A 22,107-nucleotide genomic window follows, 5' to 3' on the forward strand; every position below is an offset into this window, starting at 1 on the left:
ACCAAAACGTGCACCCAGCGGGGGCCCCAGGACAGAGTTTGGGAAACCCTGTGTTAGGTAGTCTGCTGTCTACAGGTGTGTACGGTGTGATGGTGTTATATATACACACACATCTGTTGTTCCCCTGTAGATGGTGTGATGGTGCAGATCACAGCAGAGACCATGGATGCTCTACGGCAAGCCCTCAGGGACATGAAGGACTTTAGTATCACCTGTGGCCGGGCAGACCAGCAGGACACCCAGGAACATGTTCACATACAGTGGATAGATGACGATCTCAACTTTTTCAATAAGGGGTGAGGAAATGAATGATGAAAGGAGGAGGAGGAAGGGAAACCTCTAAACTCCTCCTCTTCTCTTCTGTCGTGTCCTAGTGTTTCCCTCCCTTAATACCCATCTATGAAAGATGTTTAGAAGACATTTAAAGTAGGAGTATTATTTAAAACCCCCCTCCCCCCCACCCCGTTCCACCTCCCCCACCCCGTTCCACCTCCCCCTGTTCCCCGCCCCTGTTCCCCCCGTTCCCCCCGTCCCCCCAGGGTAATTAGTCCTATTGATGGGAAGTCTATGGAGTTCAACACCAGCGTCAAAATCTTCCACGGTTCAGAGTTCAAGGCTAATGGGAAGGTCATCCGCTGGACAGAGGTACGTGATGTCACCCTCCTAAACAACACCTGGGTTCAGTCCGTGATGTCACCCTCCTAAACAACACCTGGGTTCAGTCCGTGATGTCACCCTCCTAAACAACACCTGGGTTCAGTCAACACAAAACCAGACAAAACATTTCGAAACGGGGAGCCACTACCTGATCTTGTCCGATAAGAAATGTGCAATTAATTTGTTTCAAAATGTTTTACTAAAAAAAGGTGTGCCCTACTGAATACGACCCATTCTCATGTCTCCGCTGACGACAAATCTGCAACGTTTATAATTTATGCCCCTTTTAGGTCTTCTTCGTCCAGAGTGACGACCAGCCTAACGGTCTGAGCGACCCTGCTGACCACAGCCGCCTGACGGAGAACGTGGCGAGGGCGTTCTGCGTGGCGCTGTGCCCGCACCTCAAACTGCTGAAGGACGATGGCATGGCTAAACTGGGCCTACGGGTCACCCTCGAGTCTGACCAGGTACGGACTCGGGTCATCACGGTCTGGCCACACCAGAAATTATTTGAATGGCAAATCAGAAATGGTTTTTAAAATCAGAAAATGTGCAGGGGCAGACATTGACCAGAAATTATCCCTGGCATTTCAAACACACCAGCCCGTTTTTTTCCTCAAGGCGTCCGCACCGGCCCATTTTCTTTTTCTTGAGGCCTCATTATTAGCCAGATAATGATCATTTTTGCGTAAAGAAAACAAGTTAGACAGGCCCACTGGGCTAAAAATGGACCAGCCCATCTGGCATTTGGCCGAAATGCCAGTCCGCCCATGCAAATGTGTAATTTAGAATTAAGCTCAAAGTAAATTTAAAATCAGGTGTGTCAGTCAGTGCTAGGCTAAAACAAACAAGAATGGACTGAGAAACACTGAATTAGATAGTAACTACCTGTCTCTGTGGGCCACCTGGCAGGTAGTAACGGCCAGCCACTCCCCTCACAGTACCTGGTTAGATAAAAGGATAAATCAATAGTAACTACCTGTCTCTGTGGGCCACCTAGCAGGTAGTAACGGCCAGCCACTCCCCTCACAGTACCTGGTTAGATAAAAGGATAAATCAATAGTAACTACCTGTCTCTGTGGGCCACCTAGCAGGTAGTAACGGCCAGCCACTCCCCTCACAGTACCTGGTTAGATAAAAGGATACATCAATAGTAACTACCTGTCTCTGTGGGCCACCTAGCAGGTAGTAACGGCCAGCCTCTCCCCCTCACAGTACCTGGTTAGATAAAAGGATACATCAATAGTAACTACCTGTCTCTGTGGGCCACCTAGCAGGTAGTAACGGCCAGCCACTCCCCCTCACAGTACCTGGTTAGATAAAAGGATACATCAATAGTAACTACCTGTCTCTGTGGGCCACCTAGCAGGTAGTAACGCCAGCCACTCCCCTCACAGTACCTGGTTAGATAAAAGGATACATCAATAGTAACTACCTGTCTCTGTGGGCCACCTAGCAGGTAGTAACGGCCAGCCACTCCCCCTCACAGTACCTGGTTAGATAAAAGGATACATCAATAGTAACTACCTGTCTCTGTGGGCCACCTAGCGGGTAGTAACGGCCAGCCACTCCCCTCACAGTACCTGGTTAGATAAAAGGATACATCAATAGTAACTACCTGTCTCTGTGGGCCACCTAGCAGGTAGTAACGGCCAGCCACTCCCCCTCACAGTACCTGGTTAGATAAAAGGATACATCAATAGTAACTACCTGTCTCTGTGGGCCACCTAGCAGGTAGTAACGGCCAGCCACTCCCCTCACAGTACCTGGTTAGATAAAAGGATACATCAATAGTAACTACCTGTCTCTGTGGGCCACCTAGCAGGTAGTAACGCCAGCCACTCCCCTCACAGTACCTGGTTAGATAAAAGGATACATCAATAGTAACTACCTGTCTCTGTGGGCCACCTAGCAGGTAGTAACGGCAGCCACTCCCCTCACAGTACCTGGTTAGATAAAAGGATACATCAATAGTAACTACCTGTCTCTGTGGGCCACCTAGCAGGTAGTAACGGCCAGCCACTCCCCTCACAGTACCTGGTTAGATAAAAGGATACATCAATAGTAACTACCTGTCTCTGTGGGCCACCTAGCAGGTAGTAACGGCCAGCCACTCCCCTCACAGTACCTGGTTAGATAAAAGGATACATCAATAGTAACTACCTGTCTCTGTGGGCCACCTAGCAGGTAGTAACGGCCAGCCACTCCCTCACAGTACCTGGTTAGATAAAAGGATACATCAATAGTAACTACCTGTCTCTGTGGGCCACCTAGCAGGTAGTAACGGCCAGCCACTCCCCTCACAGTACCTGGTTAGATAAAAGGATACATCAATAGTAACTACCTGTCTCTGTGGGCCACCTAGCAGGTAGTAACGGCCAGCCACTCCCCTCACAGTACCTGGTTAGATAAAAGGATACATCAATAGTAACTACCTGTCTCTGTGGGCCACCTAGCAGGTAGTAACGGCCAGCCACTCCCCTCACAGTACCTGGTTAGATAAAAGGATACATCAATAGTAACTACCTGTCTCTGTGGGCCACCTAGCAGGTAGTAACGGCCAGCCACTCCCCTCACAGTACCTGGTTAGATAAAAGGATACATCAATAGTAACTACCTGTCTCTGTGGGCCACCTAGCAGGTAGTAACGGCCAGCCACTCCCCTCACAGTACCTGGTTAGATAAAAGGATACATCAATAGTAACTACCTGTCTCTGTGGGCCACCTAGCAGGTAGTAACGGCCAGCCACTCCCCTCACAGTACCTGGTTAGATAAAAGGATACATCAATAGTAACTACCTGTCTCTGTGGGCCACCTAGCAGGTAGTAACGGCCAGCCACTCCCCTCACAGTACCTGGTTAGATAAAAGGATACATCAATAGTAACTACCTGTCTCTGTGGGCCACCTAGCAGGTAGTAACGCCAGCCACTCCCTCACAGTACCTGGTTAGATAAAAGGATACATCAATAGTAACTACCTGTCTCTGTGGGCCACCTAGCAGGTAGTAACGGCCAGCCACTCCCCTCACAGTACCTGGTTAGATAAAAGGATAAATCAATAGTAACTACCTGTCTCTGTGGGCCACCTAGCAGGTAGTAACGGCCAGCCACTCCCCCTCACAGTACCTGGTTAGATAAAAGGATACATCAATAGTAACTACCTGTCTCTGTGGGCCACCTAGCAGGTAGTAACGGCCAGCCACTCCCCTCACAGTACCTGGTTAGATAAAAGGATACATCAATAGTAACTACCTGTCTCTGTGGGCCACCTAGCAGGTAGTAACGGCCAGCCACTCCCCCTCACAGTACCTGGTTAGATAAAAGGATACATCAATAGTAACTACCTGTCTCTGTGGGCCACCTAGCAGGTAGTAACGGCCAGCCACTCCCCTCACAGTACCTGGTTAGATAAAAGGATACATCAATAGTAACTACCTGTCTCTGTGGGCCACCTAGCAGGTAGTAACGGCCAGCCACTCCCCTCACAGTACCTGGTTAGATAAAAGGATACATCAATAGTAACTACCTGTCTCTGTGGGCCACCTAGCAGGTAGTAACGGCCAGCCACTCCCCTCACAGTACCTGGTTAGATAAAAGGATACATCAATAGTAACTACCTGTCTCTGTGGGCCACCTAGCAGGTAGTAACGGCCAGCCACTCCCCTCACAGTACCTGGTTAGATAAAAGGATACATCAATAGTAACTACCTGTCTCTGTGGGCCACCTAGCAGGTAGTAACGGCCAGCCACTCCCCTCACAGTACCTGGTTAGATAAAAGGATAAATCAATAGTAACTACCTGTCTCTGTGGGCCACCTAGCAGGTAGTAACGGCCAGCCACTCCCCCTCACAGTACCTGGTTAGATAAAAGGATACATCAATAGTAACTACCTGTCTCTGTGGGCCACCTAGCAGGTAGTAACGGCCAGCCACTCCCCCTCACAGTACCTGGTTAGATAAAAGGATAAATCAATAGTAACTACCTGTCTCTGTGGGCCACCTAGCAGGTAGTAACGGCCAGCCACTCCCCTCACAGTACCTGGTTAGATAAAAGGATACATCAATAGTAACTACCTGTCTCTGTGGGCCACCTAGCAGGTAGTAACGGCCAGCCACTCCCCCTCACAGTACCTGGTTAGATAAAAGGATACATCAATAGTAACTACCTGTCTCTGTGGGCCACCTAGCAGGTAGTAACGGCCAGCCACTCCCCCTCACAGTACCTGGTTAGATAAAAGGATACATCAATAGTAACTACCTGTCTCTGTGGGCCACCTAGCAGGTAGTAACGGCCAGCCACTCCCCTCACAGTACCTGGTTAGATAAAAGGATACATCAATAGTAACTACCTGTCTCTGTGGGCCACCTAGCAGGTAGTAACGGCCAGCCACTCCCCTCACAGTACCTGGTTAGATAAAAGGATACATCAATAGTAACTACCTGTCTCTGTGGGCCACCTAGCAGGTAGTAACGGCCAGCCACTCCCCTCACAGTACCTGGTTAGATAAAAGGATAAATCAATAGTAACTACCTGTCTCTGTGGGCCACCTAGCAGGTAGTAACGGCCAGCCACTCCCCTCACAGTACCTGGTTAGATAAAAGGATACATCAATAGTAACTACCTGTCTCTGTGGGCCACCTAGCAGGTAGTAACGGCCAGCCACTCCCCTCACAGTACCTGGTTAGATAAAAGGATACATCAATAGTAACTACCTGTCTCTGTGGGCCACCTAGCAGGTAGTAACGGCCAGCCACTCCCCTCACAGTACCTGGTTAGATAAAAGGATAAATCAATAGTAACTACCTGTCTCTGTGGGCCACCTAGCAGGTAGTAACGGCCAGCCACTCCCCTCACAGTACCTGGTTAGATAAAAGGATAAATCAATAGTAACTACCTGTCTCTGTGGGCCACCTAGCAGGTAGTAACGGCCAGCCACTCCCCTCACAGTACCTGGTTAGATAAAAGGATACATCAATAGTAACTACCTGTCTCTGTGGGCCACCTAGCAGGTAGTAACGGCCAGCCACTCCCCTCACAGTACCTGGTTAGATAAAAGGATACATCAATAGTAACTACCTGTCTCTGTGGGCCACCTAGCAGGTAGTAACGGCCAGCCACTCCCCTCACAGTACCTGGTTAGATAAAAGGATAAATCAATAGTAACTACCTGTCTCTGTGGGCCACCTAGCAGGTAGTAACGGCCAGCCACTCCCTCACAGTACCTGGTTAGATAAAAGGATACATCAATAGTAACTACCTGTCTCTGTGGGCCACCTAGCAGGTAGTAACGGCCAGCCACTCCCCTCACAGTACCTGGTTAGATAAAAGGATACATCAATAGTAACTACCTGTCTCTGTGGGCCACCTAGCAGGTAGTAACGGCCAGCCACTCCCCTCACAGTACCTGGTTAGATAAAAGGATAAATCAATAGTAACTACCTGTCTCTGTGGGCCACCTAGCAGGTAGTAACGGCCAGCCACTCCCCTCACAGTACCTGGTTAGATAAAAGGATACATCAATAGTAACTACCTGTCTCTGTGGGCCACCTAGCAGGTAGTAACGGCCAGCCACTCCCTCACAGTACCTGGTTAGATAAAAGGATAAATCAATAGTAACTACCTGTCTCTGTGGGCCACCTAGCAGGTAGTAACGGCCAGCCACTCCCCTCACAGTACCTGGTTAGATAAAAGGATACATCAATAGTAACTACCTGTCTCTGTGGGCCACCTAGCAGGTAGTAACGGCCAGCCACTCCCTCACAGTACCTGGTTAGGATAAAAGGATACATCAATAGTAACTACCTGTCTCTGTGGGCCACCTAGCAGGTAGTAACGGCCAGCCACTCCCCTCACAGTACCTGGTTAGATAAAAGGATAATCAATAGTAACTACCTGTCTCTGTGGGCCACCTAGCAGGTAGTAACGGCCAGCCACTCCCTCACAGTACCTGGTTAGATAAAAGGATACATCAATAGTAACTACCTGTCTCTGTGGGCCACCTAGCAGGTAGTAACGGCCAGCCACTCCCCTCACAGTACCTGGTTAGATAAAAGGATAAATCAATAGTAACTACCTGTCTCTGTGGGCCACCTAGCAGGTAGTAACGGCCAGCCACTCCCCTCACAGTACCTGGTTAGATAAAAGGATACATCAATAGTAACTACCTGTCTCTGTGGGCCACCTAGCAGGTAGTAACGGCCAGCCACTCCCCTCACAGTACCTGGTTAGATAAAAGGATAAATCAATAGTAACTACCTGTCTCTGTGGGCCACCTAGCAGGTAGTAACGGCCAGCCACTCCCCTCACAGTACCTGGTTAGATAAAAGGATACATCAATAGTAACTACCTGTCTCTGTGGGCCACCTAGCAGGTAGTAACGGCCAGCCACTCCCCTCACAGTACCTGGTTAGATAAAAGGATAAATCAATAGTAACTACCTGTCTCTGTGGGCCACCTAGCAGGTAGTAACGGCCAGCCACTCCCCTCACAGTACCTGGTTAGATAAAAGGATAAATCAATAGTAACTACCTGTCTCTGTGGGCCACCTAGCAGGTAGTAACGGCCAGCCACTCCCCTCACAGTACCTGGTTAGATAAAAGGATAAATCAATAGTAACTACCTGTCTCTGTGGGCCACCTAGCAGGTAGTAACGGCCAGCCACTCCCCTCACAGTACCTGGTTAGATAAAAGGATAAATAGATAGATCAATAGTAACTACCTGTCGCTTCCCTGTCCCTCTTTTCTCCCAGGTGGGCCACCTAGCAGGTAGTAACGGCCAGCCACTCCCCTCACAGTACCTGGTTAGATAAAAGGATACATCAATAGTAACTACCTGTCTCTGTGGGCCACCTAGCAGGTAGTAACGGCCAGCCACTCCCCTCCCATTACCTGGTTAGATAAAAGGATAAATCAATAGTAACTACCTGTCTCTGTGGGCCACCTAGCAGGTAGTAACGGCCAGCCACTCCCTCCCATTACCTGGTTAGATAAAAGGATAAATCAATAGTAACTACCTGTCTCTGTGGGCCACCTAGCAGGTAGTAACGGCCAGCCACTCCCCTCCCATTACCTGGTTAGATAAAAGGATAAATCAATAGTAACTACCTGTCTCTGTGGGCCACCTAGCAGGTAGTAACGGCCAGCCACTCCCCTCACAGTACCTGGTTAGATAAAGGATACATCAATAGTAACTACCTGTCTCTGTGGGCCACCTAGCAGGTAGTAACGGCCAGCCACTCCCCTCACAGTACCTGGTTAGATAAAAGGATAAATCAATAGTAACTACCTGTCTCTGTGGGCCACCTAGCAGGTAGTAACGGCCAGCCACTCCCCTCACAGTACCTGGTTAGATAAAAGGATACATCAATAGTAACTACCTGTCGCTTCCCTGTCCCTCTTTTCTCCCAGGTGGGTTACCTAGCAGGTAGTAACGGCCAGCCTCTCCCCTCCCATTACCTGGTTAGATAAAAGGATAAATCAATAGTAACTACCTGTCTCTGTGGGCCACCTAGCAGGTAGTAACGGCCAGCCACTCCCCTCACAGTACCTGGTTAGATAAAGGATACATCAATAGTAACTACCTGTCGCTTCCCTGTCCCTCTTTTCTCCCAGGTGGGTTACCTAGCAGGTAGTAACGGCCAGCCTCTCCCCTCCCATTACCTGGTTAGATAAAAGGATAAATAGATAGATCAACAGTAACTACCTGTCGCTTCCCTGTCCCTCTTTTCTCCCAGGTGGGTTACCTAGCAGGTAGTAACGGCCAGCCTCTCCCCTCCCATTACCTGAGTGACCTGGACAGTACTCTGATCCCGGTCATCCACAGAGGGGCGGGTCAACTCAGCGAGGGCCCCGTCGTCATGGAGCTGGTCTTCTACATCCTGGAAATCCTCTCCTAGAAGACGGACCAACACCCCAGACTCTGATCTCCTCGTTCTCGTCCCCGTCCTCTCTTTTGTCCTCCCATCCTGCCTCCTGTTCTTCCATCTCTTCAGAGAGAGGCTAAAGGCTGTGAGGGGCAGCTAGCTGATGTTGGTATCCCTTCACCAGACAGCTAGCGCCTCTCCAGTCCACCTATGAACCATGTCCACCCTGGCCCAGATCACATGAATCAGGAAATCTGGAGGAGCCTTCCTGTTCCACTCTGGTCAGTTTCTAAACGCAAAGGCGCAACATCACGAGACTAATCGGGAACGCTAGCGAAACAGACCAAGCAGACCAGGCTGGGGTTTGAGAAGTAAAATTCCTGAGTAAAAAGGCCTAGATTCAAGCCAATGTCTTCAGTAGCTGAACATGTTATCACTCCAACCTCGTGAAAGTGACAAACTGACACGTTTTCATTTTCTTCAAAAACGACTTTATATTGAAGGAGTCCCTTTGCTTTGACAGCCTGCACATGCAGTTTGGTCGTCTCGAGCCAATGACGTGTTTCTACGCATGAGCTTAGCTAGCCAAGTTGCCATGACCTAGGATTTCTATTGGAGAAGCAGTTTCTGCCGATCTTCATACTGTATTGTTTTTGCTATGGTAGCTAGCCAACCAGAGGACAAAGCAGAAGCACTGCACTCTGGGAAACGTAGTCTCCGAAGGCCATGTTGTAGCATTGGCGCTTTGAGGACCCCAGGTAGAGGTGTCCAGAGCTCTGCCTGATGAGACTACACTTCTGTCTCTGCCGACAGGGACTTTACACGGTCTGGTGAACTGGGAAGATTTAAAAAACTCATAAGTGGAAGGAGTGAGAAAAGAGAGGGAGGAAACATTTGTCTGGTGATGCGGTTTCATTTGCATCCCGGTGCTCAGTGCCTGCAGTTTCAACTCTTCACAGTGGAAGGAGGATTAGAAGTAATTAAGGATGGACAGAAGGAAATAACTTTCCTCTGGTTTTCAGCCTGGCCTTTAGCCAATGATCACCAAATGCTTTACCTCCTGACATTGATGGACTACAGTTTTAGTTTAGCTTGTTATTTTGTTTAGGCGGGGCTGCAATTGGCTCAATAGCGCCACTTCTGTAGCTTCCAGAGATCCAACACCAAGGATGTCTGTCACACTAGAACTGCTAGGCAGTTGGACCTAGTCGAGAAGGGACAATGTCTAAGACAGGTGGTGTGGGTGTTACTGATTTTACTGTCAGACTTTTAAATAGGTCAAAGATCCTGAACCATTTTCGACCATGGAGCTCAACCAAGATTTATACGGAGAAGCTTCTCGTCTTCTGAGAACCATGTCGTCAAGTGTCACCCTACTGTTTTAGACCGAGCGTAAGCTGATTAAAACAGGTTCCAATGCTTTACCAGAACATTCTAACAGGAAGTATAACAAACAGTCTCTGGCCTCCCATTGGCCACCGAGGGGACTGGTTGGAGTCTTGGGATGAGAGTTCAATCAAATGTTTTTATAAAGCCCTTTTTACGTCAGCAGATGTCACAAAGTGCTATACAGAAACCCAGCCTAAAACCCCAAACATCAAGCAATGCAGATGTAGAAGCACTGATGCATTGTGGTCTGATCCTTCACCACTGACTGTTAACCCCAGCCTCATCCTTCATCATGGTTAACTAACCCCAGCCTCATCCTTCACCGCCGTTAACTAACCCCAGTCTCATCCTTCACCACCGTTAACTAACCCCAGCCTCATCCTTCACCACCGTTAACTAACCCCAGCCTCATCCTTCCACCGTAACTAACCCCAGCCTCATCCTGTCACCATTAACTAACCCCAGCCTCATCCTGCCACCATTAACTAACCCCAGCCTCATCCTGCCACCATTAACTAACCCCAGCCTCATCCTTCACCACCATTAACTAACCCCAGCCTCATCCTGCCACCATTAACTAACCCCAGCCTCATCCTGCCACCATTAACTAACCCCAGCCTCATCCTGCCACCATTAACTAACCCCAGCATCATCCTTCACCACCATTAACTAACCCCAGCATCATCCTTCACCACCATTAACTAACCTCAGCCTCATCCTCCTTTCTGTAAGTGATGGAGAGAGGATACTAGAGGAACTGAAGCATGGTTGTTACCTGTGGGTGCGTCCCAAATTGCACCATATTCCCTTTATAGTGCACTACATTTGACCAGAGCCATATGGGTCCCAACCCTGTCCTCCTGACCTGTGAGCCAAAGCATCTATTCAACACATTGATGCTGTCCTCCTCCATCCACAGACCCCATAGCATCAGCTAGCTACGTTTTGTTTTTGTACGATGGCGGTTTTCAAAACAAACTGCCAAACCGATTTTAAATTTGTCATCATTATACAAAGAATAAAATTTTTTGCAGAAACTATTGTAAAATGCAGAAGCTGTGCACTGGAGTCTAAGCCATTTACAGGTGAATGGGACGTACGGACATTGAGACTGATGGCTGAAGGGTTAAAACGGCAGACTGTTTGCTGGGGCTGCTTCCTGATTCTTTACCCTTCTCCTGAAGTGTGCACTTGAACACGCCTTCTCATGGATTCAAAATGGTGGAACTTATCTCCAGACTTTTCTTATACCAATCCAATTATTTTAGAGCCATGATGTCGAGTGTGTAAGCGGCTCCGTGGGCCTATGAGAGTTGCGTCCGAAGTGGCATCCTAGTCCTTATAGGCCTTGGTCAAAAGTAGTGCCCTATATATATATAAGGTGCCATTTGGAATGCAACCCCACACTGCCCTCTGCTATGTGGGCACGGACCTGAAGAGAAGAGGTCTGTCAGAAGACTGTACTACCTAATTGCGTTTATTTTTTATTTTTGATCTGTCAGTAATGTTTGTCGCTAAATTTGGCAGCGTGGCAGAAAGACATGATCAAAATACAATCTTTATTGTACTGGACATATTTCTAACATTTGTAAAAAAAAAAAAATAGTAGGTAAACAAAGATAAATACAGTATATTATCAAGTACCTGAGACATGGTGGTTTTGCCAAAGGTATTATTGATTAAACAATATGCCCAATGCTACGATACTAAACTGTAAACTCCCAAGAGAGACCGTCACACATGAATATCTGCAGAATAACTAATGCATTGACAAACAGCATTAAGGTATGAATGTAAGTATACTGTATATGTATTGAATCATTTTATTGTAAAGAAAAATGGTGGGTTTCAGACAGTATTGAGGGCCTGCTTGTTACTCTGGTTGTGCTGTAACAATGAATAATGGAGGGCATCAAACTGCTATGGACAGATGACATTACAATGGTTATCGGAGGAGCGTCCCTCCTGGGTCCTGTTCATTACGCACCAAACGAAAGAAAACAGGATTACCAGAACCACCCGTCCAATAAGGAACACTTGATTTTGTTTTCCGTTGCAAAAAGTTTTTTCCACTAATGAATACGACCCTGTTGTGTGTCAGCCTGAGTTGTGTCATTCTATTCATCTGTGTCCATCAAGGTTGCGTTCAATAGACCCCAAACGGAAGAGAAGACAGAACAGAGACTACGAGGTCTTGTCCAATAAGAAACACTCAATTTAAATGTTCCGTTTGCAAAATGTTCTGTTACGTGCCCTAATGAACAGGACTCACATTTCTGGAGAGGAGCTTTCATATCTACATGCTTAGGACAGTGGCTTCCTGAATCCTCACACTGCAGTGTGCAACTTCAAGAGGAGACATTGTAAAGGTTGTTTTCCTGAGGCCGTTCACAGGGCTTTGTACGCCCTTACTAGGAACCTACCTGAATTTGTCCAATAGAAACTCGATTGTGGCAATGTTTTCCGTTGCGAAACTGTTTGCTACGGTGTGCACTAGTGAATACAGCCCATTATTTCAGGTGTGCACTAACCTATATCCAAAAAGGTGCAATTGTTTGTTTTCTTGATGGTAGCATTTTGTTATTCAATTGAACAGACTTGTCCTTACCAGAACTTAAAGACAGAAACAAACCAACTACTCGGCATTGTGACCATATTCTACTGTCCTGTGGATCAAAACAAACATTTAGTCATTCAATCAGGCCGGAACATGGCTGGATTAAGAAAATCCAGATTCTTTTTAACATTGACATCAATCTAAAAAAAAAAAGAAATTATATGTATGAAAAGCACAAATCTTTTTTCTTTATTGTATACTACGAATGTCAAAAGCAGTCTAATCAAAACCTGTAGTATATATGTATAATTAAAAACTTAAAGAAAAGTGAAATGCATGCTTCCTTTTTACCCCAAATACACATTTGGGGATTGATTCAGGGAAGGCACCCTAGGTTGGATAAAGTCTACAGTTTTAAGTCTCTTTATGATAAATGTGCCAAAATATACATCCAAAAACACATTGGAGGAGAGGAAAGGAAACAGTTGCATTTTGTTAAGAAATAAAAATTACTTAAATGTATAATTATTGAAAATATTTATTTGGAAATGACAGGACCACATTGATGCACTGTATTATAAGTCATCAGTTTGAAATATTCTGACACAAGCAACATTGTAAAGTTATAGTGGGATATAATAGGCTATCAGTAGGGAATGGGGGGGATATAATTGGCTCAGACTGTGGGCCAGTTTCCCGAACACAGACTGCCCTGGACCAAAATAATGATGTTCAATGAAGAGTCTCCATTGAAAAGCTTCTTAGTCCAGTATAGGCTTAATCCGTGTCCAGGAAACCCGCCCTGTAACCATAATGGCTTTGCTGTTAAGCATTTTAAATTACCTATTTTCATAAAATACTACTTTAAATTTGCACACAGACATAAAAAAAATGTCCTTGGCAAAAAGCTCAGCTGAACCCAACTCACGGATGATATAATTCCTATGTGTACCAAAGTTTCACAGCTATAAAGTGTAAAACTTATGAGTCTCTTCAACACAAAGAGAAATGACCGGAACAATCCCAACCACCACCACAAGATAAGTGACATCTTTCTCAAACAACATGCAGTTAAGCATCAACCACACATCATATCACATAACAGTGAGATAACAAAATCAGACATTATCTGCATCCCAAATAACCCTCTATTCCCCATTTAGTGCACTAGTTCTGACCAGGGCCCAAAGGGAATTTAGTGCACTAGTTTTGACCAGGGCCCAAAGGGAATTTAGTGCACTAGTTTTGACCAGGGCCCAAAGGGAATAGTGGGTCACTTCAGACACAGATCTATATTATCCAGCTCAAAGTGCCACAGTCAGAAGAGCTATGTAGCCTGATAACCTTTATAGAGTACCTATGACAATGCTTATGTCAGTTGACCAATTGCCTTTGAATGTTCAGTAACGGTGGTAGCCAAGACATCTGTGTGCGCGCGTGAGGATTCTCCCGTTCTGCCATTAGGGCCGGGATTCAACCCGTGAGGATTCTCCCGTTCTGCCATTAGGGCCGGGATTCAACCCGTGAGGATTCTCCCGTTCTGCCATTAGGGCCGGGATTCAACCCCTACGCTCTAGTCCACAATGCAGCTTTTAAAAAGGCAATGTTCCCACGTTCGCTGAGATCGCATTCAAGGTGAACGCTGCAGATGTCTGCTCAATAGGAAATTACCTTTAAAAATGTAAAGCGGCGATACCGGGGATCTAATCTGGATTGAATCCTGGTTCCAGTGAAAAAAAATTTTAAAAAAATAAAAATAAAAAAATCCTGGGAACAACAACCAACAACGTAGCGAATAATTACATTTGAGAGATGCAAGTTCTGTCGCACATTATTACTGTAATCATGAACAGTATGGCAGCTAATCAAGGCAATTCAAATATGCAGCATCGTACAGCAACAGTGATTACTTTGGTAGTGTTAGTGCATAGGTGGATAATATATTACAGAAACTAACTAGGTAGCTGTCTTTTAAATCAGCATGGTAATGAACTCGGGCTGGGATTCAAATCGGCACAAGTGTAAAATAATGACCTGTATAAGTCAAGTGCAGCGCGCCTTGGATTGAATCCCGGCCAAATGTTAACTTAAGGTTATACATGGAGCCCATTCCCCCTAGAGTGAAAAGAAGCTCCGTCTCTCAGTGTGCAAAACGTTTACAAGCTAAAGACCCGTGTTGACTGTGTCGGACCGCCAGAACCCTGGAAGACTATAAACAGGCCAGCCACGACATCGTCATCCATCATCATCATCATCATCATCAGAGGACAATGGGAGTGTTCCATCTGTGAGACAGAAAGGTAATTGAGTTGATCACTACATTTCTATTTTAACTTCCACACAAAAGTATGTTGGGGAGAGGAAGTTCACCTACCTTTTTAAAAGTCTTCCTAGTACTCCCAGCTAAGCAGCAGTTAGAGAAGAACCTGGAGGACCAACCAGAGGCAAAGGTTATCGAATGTCAGGGCCACAATCACGCTAGAACTCAACGGTCTGACAGGGGAAACTACACTTTGGCCTTTAACTATGAGCCAAACTCCTTGCTCCAAATATAACTGTTACTGGTCCAGGACTAACCAGGGTTCTGTGGTGTTTACCTGTGACTGGTCCAGGACTAACCAGGGTTCTGTGGTGTTTACCCGTGACTGGTCCAGGACTAACCAGGGTTCTGTGGTGTTTACCCGTGACTGGTCCAGGACTAACCAGGGTTCTGTGGTGTTTACCCGTGACTGGTCCAGGACTAACCAGGGTTCTGTGGTGTTTACCCGTGACTGGTCCAGGACTAACCAGGGTTCTGTGGTGTTTACCCGTGACTGGTCCAGGACTAACCAGGGTTCTGTGGTGTTTACCCGTGACTGGTCCAGGACTAACCAGGGTTCTGTGGTGTTTACCCGTGACTGGTCCAGGACTAACCAGGGTTCTGTGGTGTTTACCCGTGACTGGTCCAGGAATAACCAGGGTTCTGTGGTGTTTACCCGTGACTGGTCCAGGACTAACCAGGGTTCTGTGGTGTTTACCCGTGACTGGTCCAGGACTAACACAGGGTTCTGTGGTGTTGTACCCGTGACTGGTCCAGAGACTAACCAGGGTTCTGTGGTGTTTACCCGTGACTGGTCCAGGACTAACCAGGGTTCTGTGGTGTTTACCCGTGACTGGTCCAGGACTAACCAGGGTTCTGTGGTGTTTACCCGTGACTGGTCCAGGACTAACCAGGGTTCTGTGGTGTTTACCCGTGACTGGTCCAGGACTAACCAGGGTTCTGTGGTGTTTACCCGTGACTTCGGGTCGGAATAACCAGCGTTCTGTGGTGTTTACGTGACTGGTCCAGGACTAACCAGGGTTCTGTGGTGTTTACCCGTGACTGGTCCAGGACTAACCAGGGTTCTGTGGTGTTTACCTGTGACTGGTCCAGGACTAACCAGGGTTCTGTGGTGTTTACCCGTGACTGGTCAGGAAACAGGGTTCTGTGGTGTTTACCCGTGACTGGTCCAGGACTAACCAGGGTTCTGTGGTGTTTACCCGTGACTGGTCCAGGACTAACCAGGGTTCTGTGGTGTTTACCCGTGACTGGTCCAGGACTAACCAGGGTTCTGTGGTGTTTACCCGTGACTGGTCCAGGACTAACCAGGGTTCTGTGGTGTTTACCGTGACTGGTCCAGGACTAACCAGGGTTCTGTGGTGTTTACCCGTGACGGTCCAGGACTAACCAGGTTCTGTGGTGTTTACCCGTGACTGGTCCAGGACTAACCAGGGTTCTGTGGTGTTTACCTGTGACTGGTCCAGGACTAACCAGGGTTCTGTGGTGTTTACCCGTGACTGGTCCAGGACTAACCAGGGTTCTGTGGTGTTTACCGTGACTGGTCCAGGACTAACCAGGGTTCTGTGGTGTTTACCCGTGACTGGTCCAGGACTAACCAGGGTTCTGTGGTGTTTACCCGTGACTGGTCCAGGAATAACCAGGGTTCTGTGGTGTTTACCCGTGACTGGTCCAGGACTAACCAGGGTTCTGTGGTGTTTACCCGTGACTGGTCCAGGACTAACCAGGGTTCTGTGGTGTTTACCCGTGACTGGTCCAGGACTAACCAGGGTTCTGTGGTGTTTACCCGTGACTGGTCCAGGACTAACCAGGGTTCTGTGGTGTTTACCCGTGACTGGTCCAGGACTAACCAGGGTTCTGTGGTGTTTACCCGTGACTGGTCCAGGACTAACCAGGGTTCTGTGGTGTTTACCCGTGACTGGTCCAGGAATAACCAGGGTTCTGTGGTGTTTACCCGTGACTGGTCCAGGACTAACCAGGGTTCTGTGGTGTTTACCCGTGACTGGTCCAGGACTAACCAGGGTTCTGTGGTGTTTACCCGTGACTGGTCCAGGACTAACCAGGGTTCTGTGGTGTTTACCGTGACTGGTCCAGGACTAACCAGGGTTCTGTGGTGTTTACCCGTGACTGGTCCAGGACTAACCAGGGTTCTGTGGTGTTTACCCGTGACTGGTCCAGGACTAACCAGGGTTCTGTGGTGTTTACCCGTGACTGGTCCAGGAATAACCAGGGTTCTGTGGTGTTTACCCGTGACTGGTCCAGGACTAACCAGGGTTCTGTGGTGTTTACCCGTGACTGGTCCAGGACTAACCAGGGTTCTGTGGTGTTTACCCGTGACTGGTCCAGGACTAACCAGGGTTCTGTGGTGTTTACCCGTGACTGGTCCAGGACTAACCAGGGTTCTGTGGTGTTTACCCGTGACTGGTTCAGGACTAACCAGGGTTCTGTGGTGTTTACCCGTGACTGGTCCAGGACTAACCAGGGTTCTGTGGTGTTTACCCGTGACTGGTCCAGGACTAACCAGGGTTCTGTGGTGTTTACCCGTGACTGGTCCAGGACTAACCAGGGTTCTGTGGTGTTTACCCGTGACTGGTCCAGGACTAACCAGGGTTCTGTGGTGTTTACCCGTGACTGGTCCAGGACTAACCAGGGTTCTGTGGTGTTTACCCGTGACTGGTCCAGGACTAACCAGGGTTCTGTGGTGTTTACCTGTGACTGGTCCAGGACTAACCAGGGTTCTGTGGTGTTTACCTGTGACTGGTCCAGGAATAACCAGGGTTCTGTGGTGTTTACCCGTGACTGGTCCAGGACTAACCAGGGTTCTGTGGTGTTTACCTGTGACTGGTCCAGGACTAACCAGGGTTCTGTGGTGTTTACCCGTGACTGGTCCAGGACTAACCAGGGTTCTGTGGTGTTTACCTGTGACTGGTCCAGGACTAACCAGGGTTCTGTGGTGTTTACCCGTGACTGGTCCAGGACTAACCAGGGTTCTGTGGTGTTTACCCGTGACTGGTCCAGGACTAACCAGCGTTCTGTGGTGTTTACCTGTGACTGGTCCAGGACTAACCAGGGTTCTGTGGTGTTTACCTGTGGCTGGTCCAGGACTAACCAGGGTTCTGTGGTGTTTACCCGTGACTGGTCCAGGACTAACCAGGGTTCTGTGGTGTTTACCCGTGACTGGTCCAGGACTAACCAGGGTTCTGTGGTGTTTACCTGTGACTGGTCCAGGACTAACCAGCGTTCTGTGGTTGTCTGAAGGTCCTGTCCACTCAGAGGCTCTCTCAGGCGAACCTTGACCTCCACACGTCCTCCTGTAGGCTTACGACCATCTATCACCTGTAGTATAAAACGTAGTATCACTAAAACACACAACCAAAACAGTTCACTCATATTCCTTTCAAACTGCTTTGAGACGTGTGGGGATTTTTGTTAGCTAGGTTGAGGTGAGTGCAGCTCATGATCATCTTGTCTAGTTGGCTCTATTAGCACTGATCAGAACATTTGTTATGTAGTTTAACAAGTAGATTATAAATTATATTATGAAGGGCAGCTCAGAACAGCTGAAGATGGATTTTAAAGAACTGATTGGGTCTCTACTTGACACCAACAAACACCCCATAATATCTGGCCCTCTGCCCTCCCTAAATCGTGGCATTGAACGGTTCAGCAGACTTTTAGTCCTCCATAACTGGCTACGAGACTATTGCAGCTCTGTGGGTGAAACATTTATTGACAATTTTGTTACCTTATGGAAACAAAGCTGTATTATAAGGAGGATGGGATCCACCCAAATCATTTGGGATCCTGGATCCTTTCACAGCATTATAAGGCTGCGTTGAGACAATGACTTATCAATGACCCAAGTCCAGCTAATTTAATCCCTACCATTGTGTCGCTGAGTTGTCATAATGCTGCAGAAATGTGTTTGAAAGCAGTATCCAAATCCATCAGATGTAGTGATCACAATATAGTAGCCATATCTAGGAAAACCAAAGTTCCAACGGCTGGGCCTAATATTCTGTAAAAGAGGTCATATAAGAAGTTTTGTAGTTATTCCTTTGTTGTTGATGTGAAGAATATTTGTTGGTCCGACGAGCAACCAGACGCTGAATAAGAAGAAGAAGCTCCACTATGAAACAAAGATAAATGAGGATAGGAGGATAGTAAAAAGCTTTGGAGCTTAAATGAAATTGTGGGCAAAAAGGCAAACTCTGCTCCATCATTCATTGAATCAGATGGCTCATTCATCACAAAACCCACTGATATTGCCAACTACTACTACTTTAATTTTTTCCCTCATTAAAATGCAAATCAATTTATAACATTTTTGACATGCGTTTTTCTGGATTTTTGTTGTTGTTATTCTGTCTCTCACTGTTCAAATAAACCTACCATTAAAATTATAGACTGATCATTTCTTTGTCAGTGGGCAAACGTACAAAATCAGCAGGGGATCAAATACTTTTTTCAGAGACTTTTAGGTCTCTCTCTCTCTGAATAGGTATCTCTCTCAATTCAAAGGGCTTTATTGGCATGGGAAACAGATAATAAACAAAAGTGAAATAAACAACAGTCAACATTACACTCACAAAAGTTACAAAAATAATAAAGACATTTCAAATGTCATATGTATATATACAGTGTTGTAATGATGTGTAAATAGTTAAAGTACAAATGGGAAAATAACTAAAACATAGGTTGTATTTACAATTCCCTCCCTCCCTCCCTCCCTTCCTCCCTCCCTTCCTCCCTTCCTCCCTCCCTCCCTTCCTCCCTCCCTTACCTCCACTATCTCTCGTACTTCACTCTCGGTCTCCAGTTTCTCCAGTTTGATGTGGGCCGTCCCTATAGGCTTGTCGCTCCGCAGGAAACCCCTGTCACATGACACACACAAAGACCTCACATCACTGTCACTTGAAAGGATCAAAACACCTCCACTCATCTAGGGTCACAAGGTTGTGTGTGTGTGTGGTGTAATGTACCCTTTGTGCAGCAGTTCCAGTTTGAGTCCTTTAGATTGGACCGCTCTCCTGAAGCCTCTGTGGTTCCGGTTGATGTTCAGAGTGAAGCTCTGGTTGAACTCTGGAGCACAGAGAGATGAGCCACACATGAAATGGGGTTAACCTATGTACAGACACACCACAGACACCACGGTCCTGGGCATTACCTGGGGAGTTAGTGTTCTTGATAACAGCAGTTCTGTGTTTCTGGGGTTGCTCCTGAGATCAGAGGAGAAGATAGACATTAGTTCAAATAGAGATTATTACTACTGCTACTACTGCTGCTACTACTACTAGTGGCTACTGTGCTTGAAATTTAGCTAGCTTGTTGCTACCTGGATAGCTACTAAACAATAGCTGGAACGACCTAGCGAACAGACGCGAACTGGCTGAGTCAATTCAGTGGCTAGCTTTGCACTTGGCTAGCTAACAGTAGCTGCTAGGGGTAAGTCATAACCTACATTTGTGTTTTGTTTTTACATATTGGTAGCCCGAGTCGTTCAAGGGAATTCGGGACATGGGTGACTAGTTAACGTTAGCTTGGCTCTCTCTGTGTGTTCGTGCCGTGGGAGGAGGGGTTTCTTCTTTGTCTGAAAGCAATGGCTAGCTAGTATGCTAACTATTCTAGCTAAATAAGTTGACGACGGACTCGCTCAAGCTGTCGGGACTAACCCACAACGTTAGACATGGACACGAATGATCTGCTTGGCGTGTTGACACACTGGTGGTTTGTTGTGGCCGAGTATTGGTGCTAAACTGTGTTGTTGGAGTCCGGCATGCTAGTTGGCTGTGGCGTCATATGACTAGGTGCCCTGGACGATTTTCACGGAAGAATACTGTACCAAGTTAGCTAGCTGAATAAACTAAGTTAGTCTATTCCTAGAAAACATTGAACCGCTGTAGTTTACAACAATTATAGTTTCTGAGGTGGAAGTTGGGAGAGTTATATTTGGGTGTTTCAGTGAAACGTAAGTGAGGGAGGCCCCGCTCTCTCCTTTCTCAGATGTTTAGTTCATTTCATTCCGATCTCCTTTGCATTATTGTAGCCATTTTCTGTAGCCTGTCAACTATGCCTCTGCCTATCCCTGTTCTCTCCTCTCCGCACAGGCTACACAAACGCCTCACACCGCGTGGCTGCTGCCTCTCTAACCTGGTGGTCCCGGCACGCACCACCCACGTGGAGTTCCAGGTCTCAGGCAGCCTCTGGAACTGCCGTTCTGCTGCCAACAAGGCAGAGTTCATCTCAGCCTATGCTACCCTCCAGTCCCTCGACTTCTTGGCGCTGACGGAAACATGGATTACCACAGAAAACACTGCTACTCCTACTGCTCTCTCCTCGTCTGACCATGTGTTCTCGCATACCCCGAGAGCATCTGGTCAGCGGGGTGGTGGCACAGGAATCCTCATCTCTCCCAAGTGGACATTCTCTCTTTTTCCCCTGACCCATCTGTCTATCTCCTCATTTGAATTCCATGCTGTCATAGTCACTAGCCCATTCAAGCTTAACATCCTTGTCATTTATCGCCCTCCAGGTTCCCTTGGAGAGTTCATCAATGAGCTTGACGCCTTGATAAGTTCCTTTCCTGAGGATGGCTCACCCCTCACAGTTCTGGGTGACTTTAACCTCCCTACGTCTACCTTTGACTCATTTCTCTCTGCTTCCTTCTTTCCACTCCTCTCCTCTTTTGACCTCACCCTCTCACCGTCCCCCCCTACTCACAAGGCAGGCAATACGCTTGACCTAATCTTTACTAGATGCTGTTCTTCTACTAATCTCACTGCAACTCCCCTCCAAGTCACCGACCACTACTTTGTATCCTTTTCTCTCTCGCTCTCCTCCAACACTACTCACTCTGCCCCTACTCAGATGGTAATGCGCCGTCGCAACCTTCGCTCTCTCTCTCCCCCACTACTCTCTCCTCTTACATCCTATCATCTCTTCCCTCTGTTCAATCCTTCTCCCTCCAATCTCCTGATTCTGCCTCCTCAACCCTCCTCTCCTCCCTTTCTGCATCCTTTGACTCTCTATGTCCCCTATCCTCCCGGCCGGCTCGGTCCTCCCCTCCTGCTCCGTGGCTTGATGACTCATTGCGAGCTCACAGAACAGGGCTCCGGGCAGCCGAGCGGAAATGGAGGAAGACTAGACTCCCTGCGGACCTGGCATCTTTTCACTCCCTCCTCTCTACATTTTCTTCCTCTGTTTCTGCTGCTAAAGCCACTTTCTACCACTCTAAATTCCAAGCATCTGCCTCTAACCCTAGGAAGCTCTTTGCCACCTTCTCCTCCCTGCTGAATACTTTTTGATCCAAACCAGTCAGGTTTC

The 22,107-nt window shown here is 47.4% G+C and overlaps 1 protein-coding gene and 1 pseudogene across 1 annotated transcript in view; one reads left to right on the forward strand and one right to left on the reverse strand.

Moving 5' to 3' along the window:
• The window catches only part of LOC121566473, a 52,896-nt pseudogene extending 41,235 nt beyond the window's left edge, over positions 1-11,661 (forward strand).
• Positions 11,662-12,987: 1,326 nt separating this feature from the next.
• The window catches only part of cc2d1b (coiled-coil and C2 domain containing 1B), a 44,308-nt gene continuing 35,188 nt past the window's right edge, over positions 12,988-22,107 (reverse strand). The window contains exons 21-26 of the mRNA XM_045224627.1: positions 19,952-20,003; positions 19,767-19,866; positions 19,568-19,658; positions 17,998-18,120; positions 14,842-14,893; positions 12,988-14,752 (exon numbers count right to left, since the gene is read on the reverse strand). Coding sequence (XP_045080562.1) covers positions 14,882-14,893; positions 17,998-18,120; positions 19,568-19,658; positions 19,767-19,866; positions 19,952-20,003 — 378 coding nt within the window. The 3' untranslated portion in view covers positions 12,988-14,752; positions 14,842-14,881. The remainder of the gene's footprint in view (positions 14,753-14,841; positions 14,894-17,997; positions 18,121-19,567; positions 19,659-19,766; positions 19,867-19,951; positions 20,004-22,107) is intronic.

The sequence above is a fragment of the Coregonus clupeaformis genome, chromosome 14, assembly GCF_020615455.1.
Source record: "Coregonus clupeaformis isolate EN_2021a chromosome 14, ASM2061545v1, whole genome shotgun sequence".
NCBI lineage: Eukaryota > Metazoa > Chordata > Actinopteri > Salmoniformes > Salmonidae > Coregonus > Coregonus clupeaformis.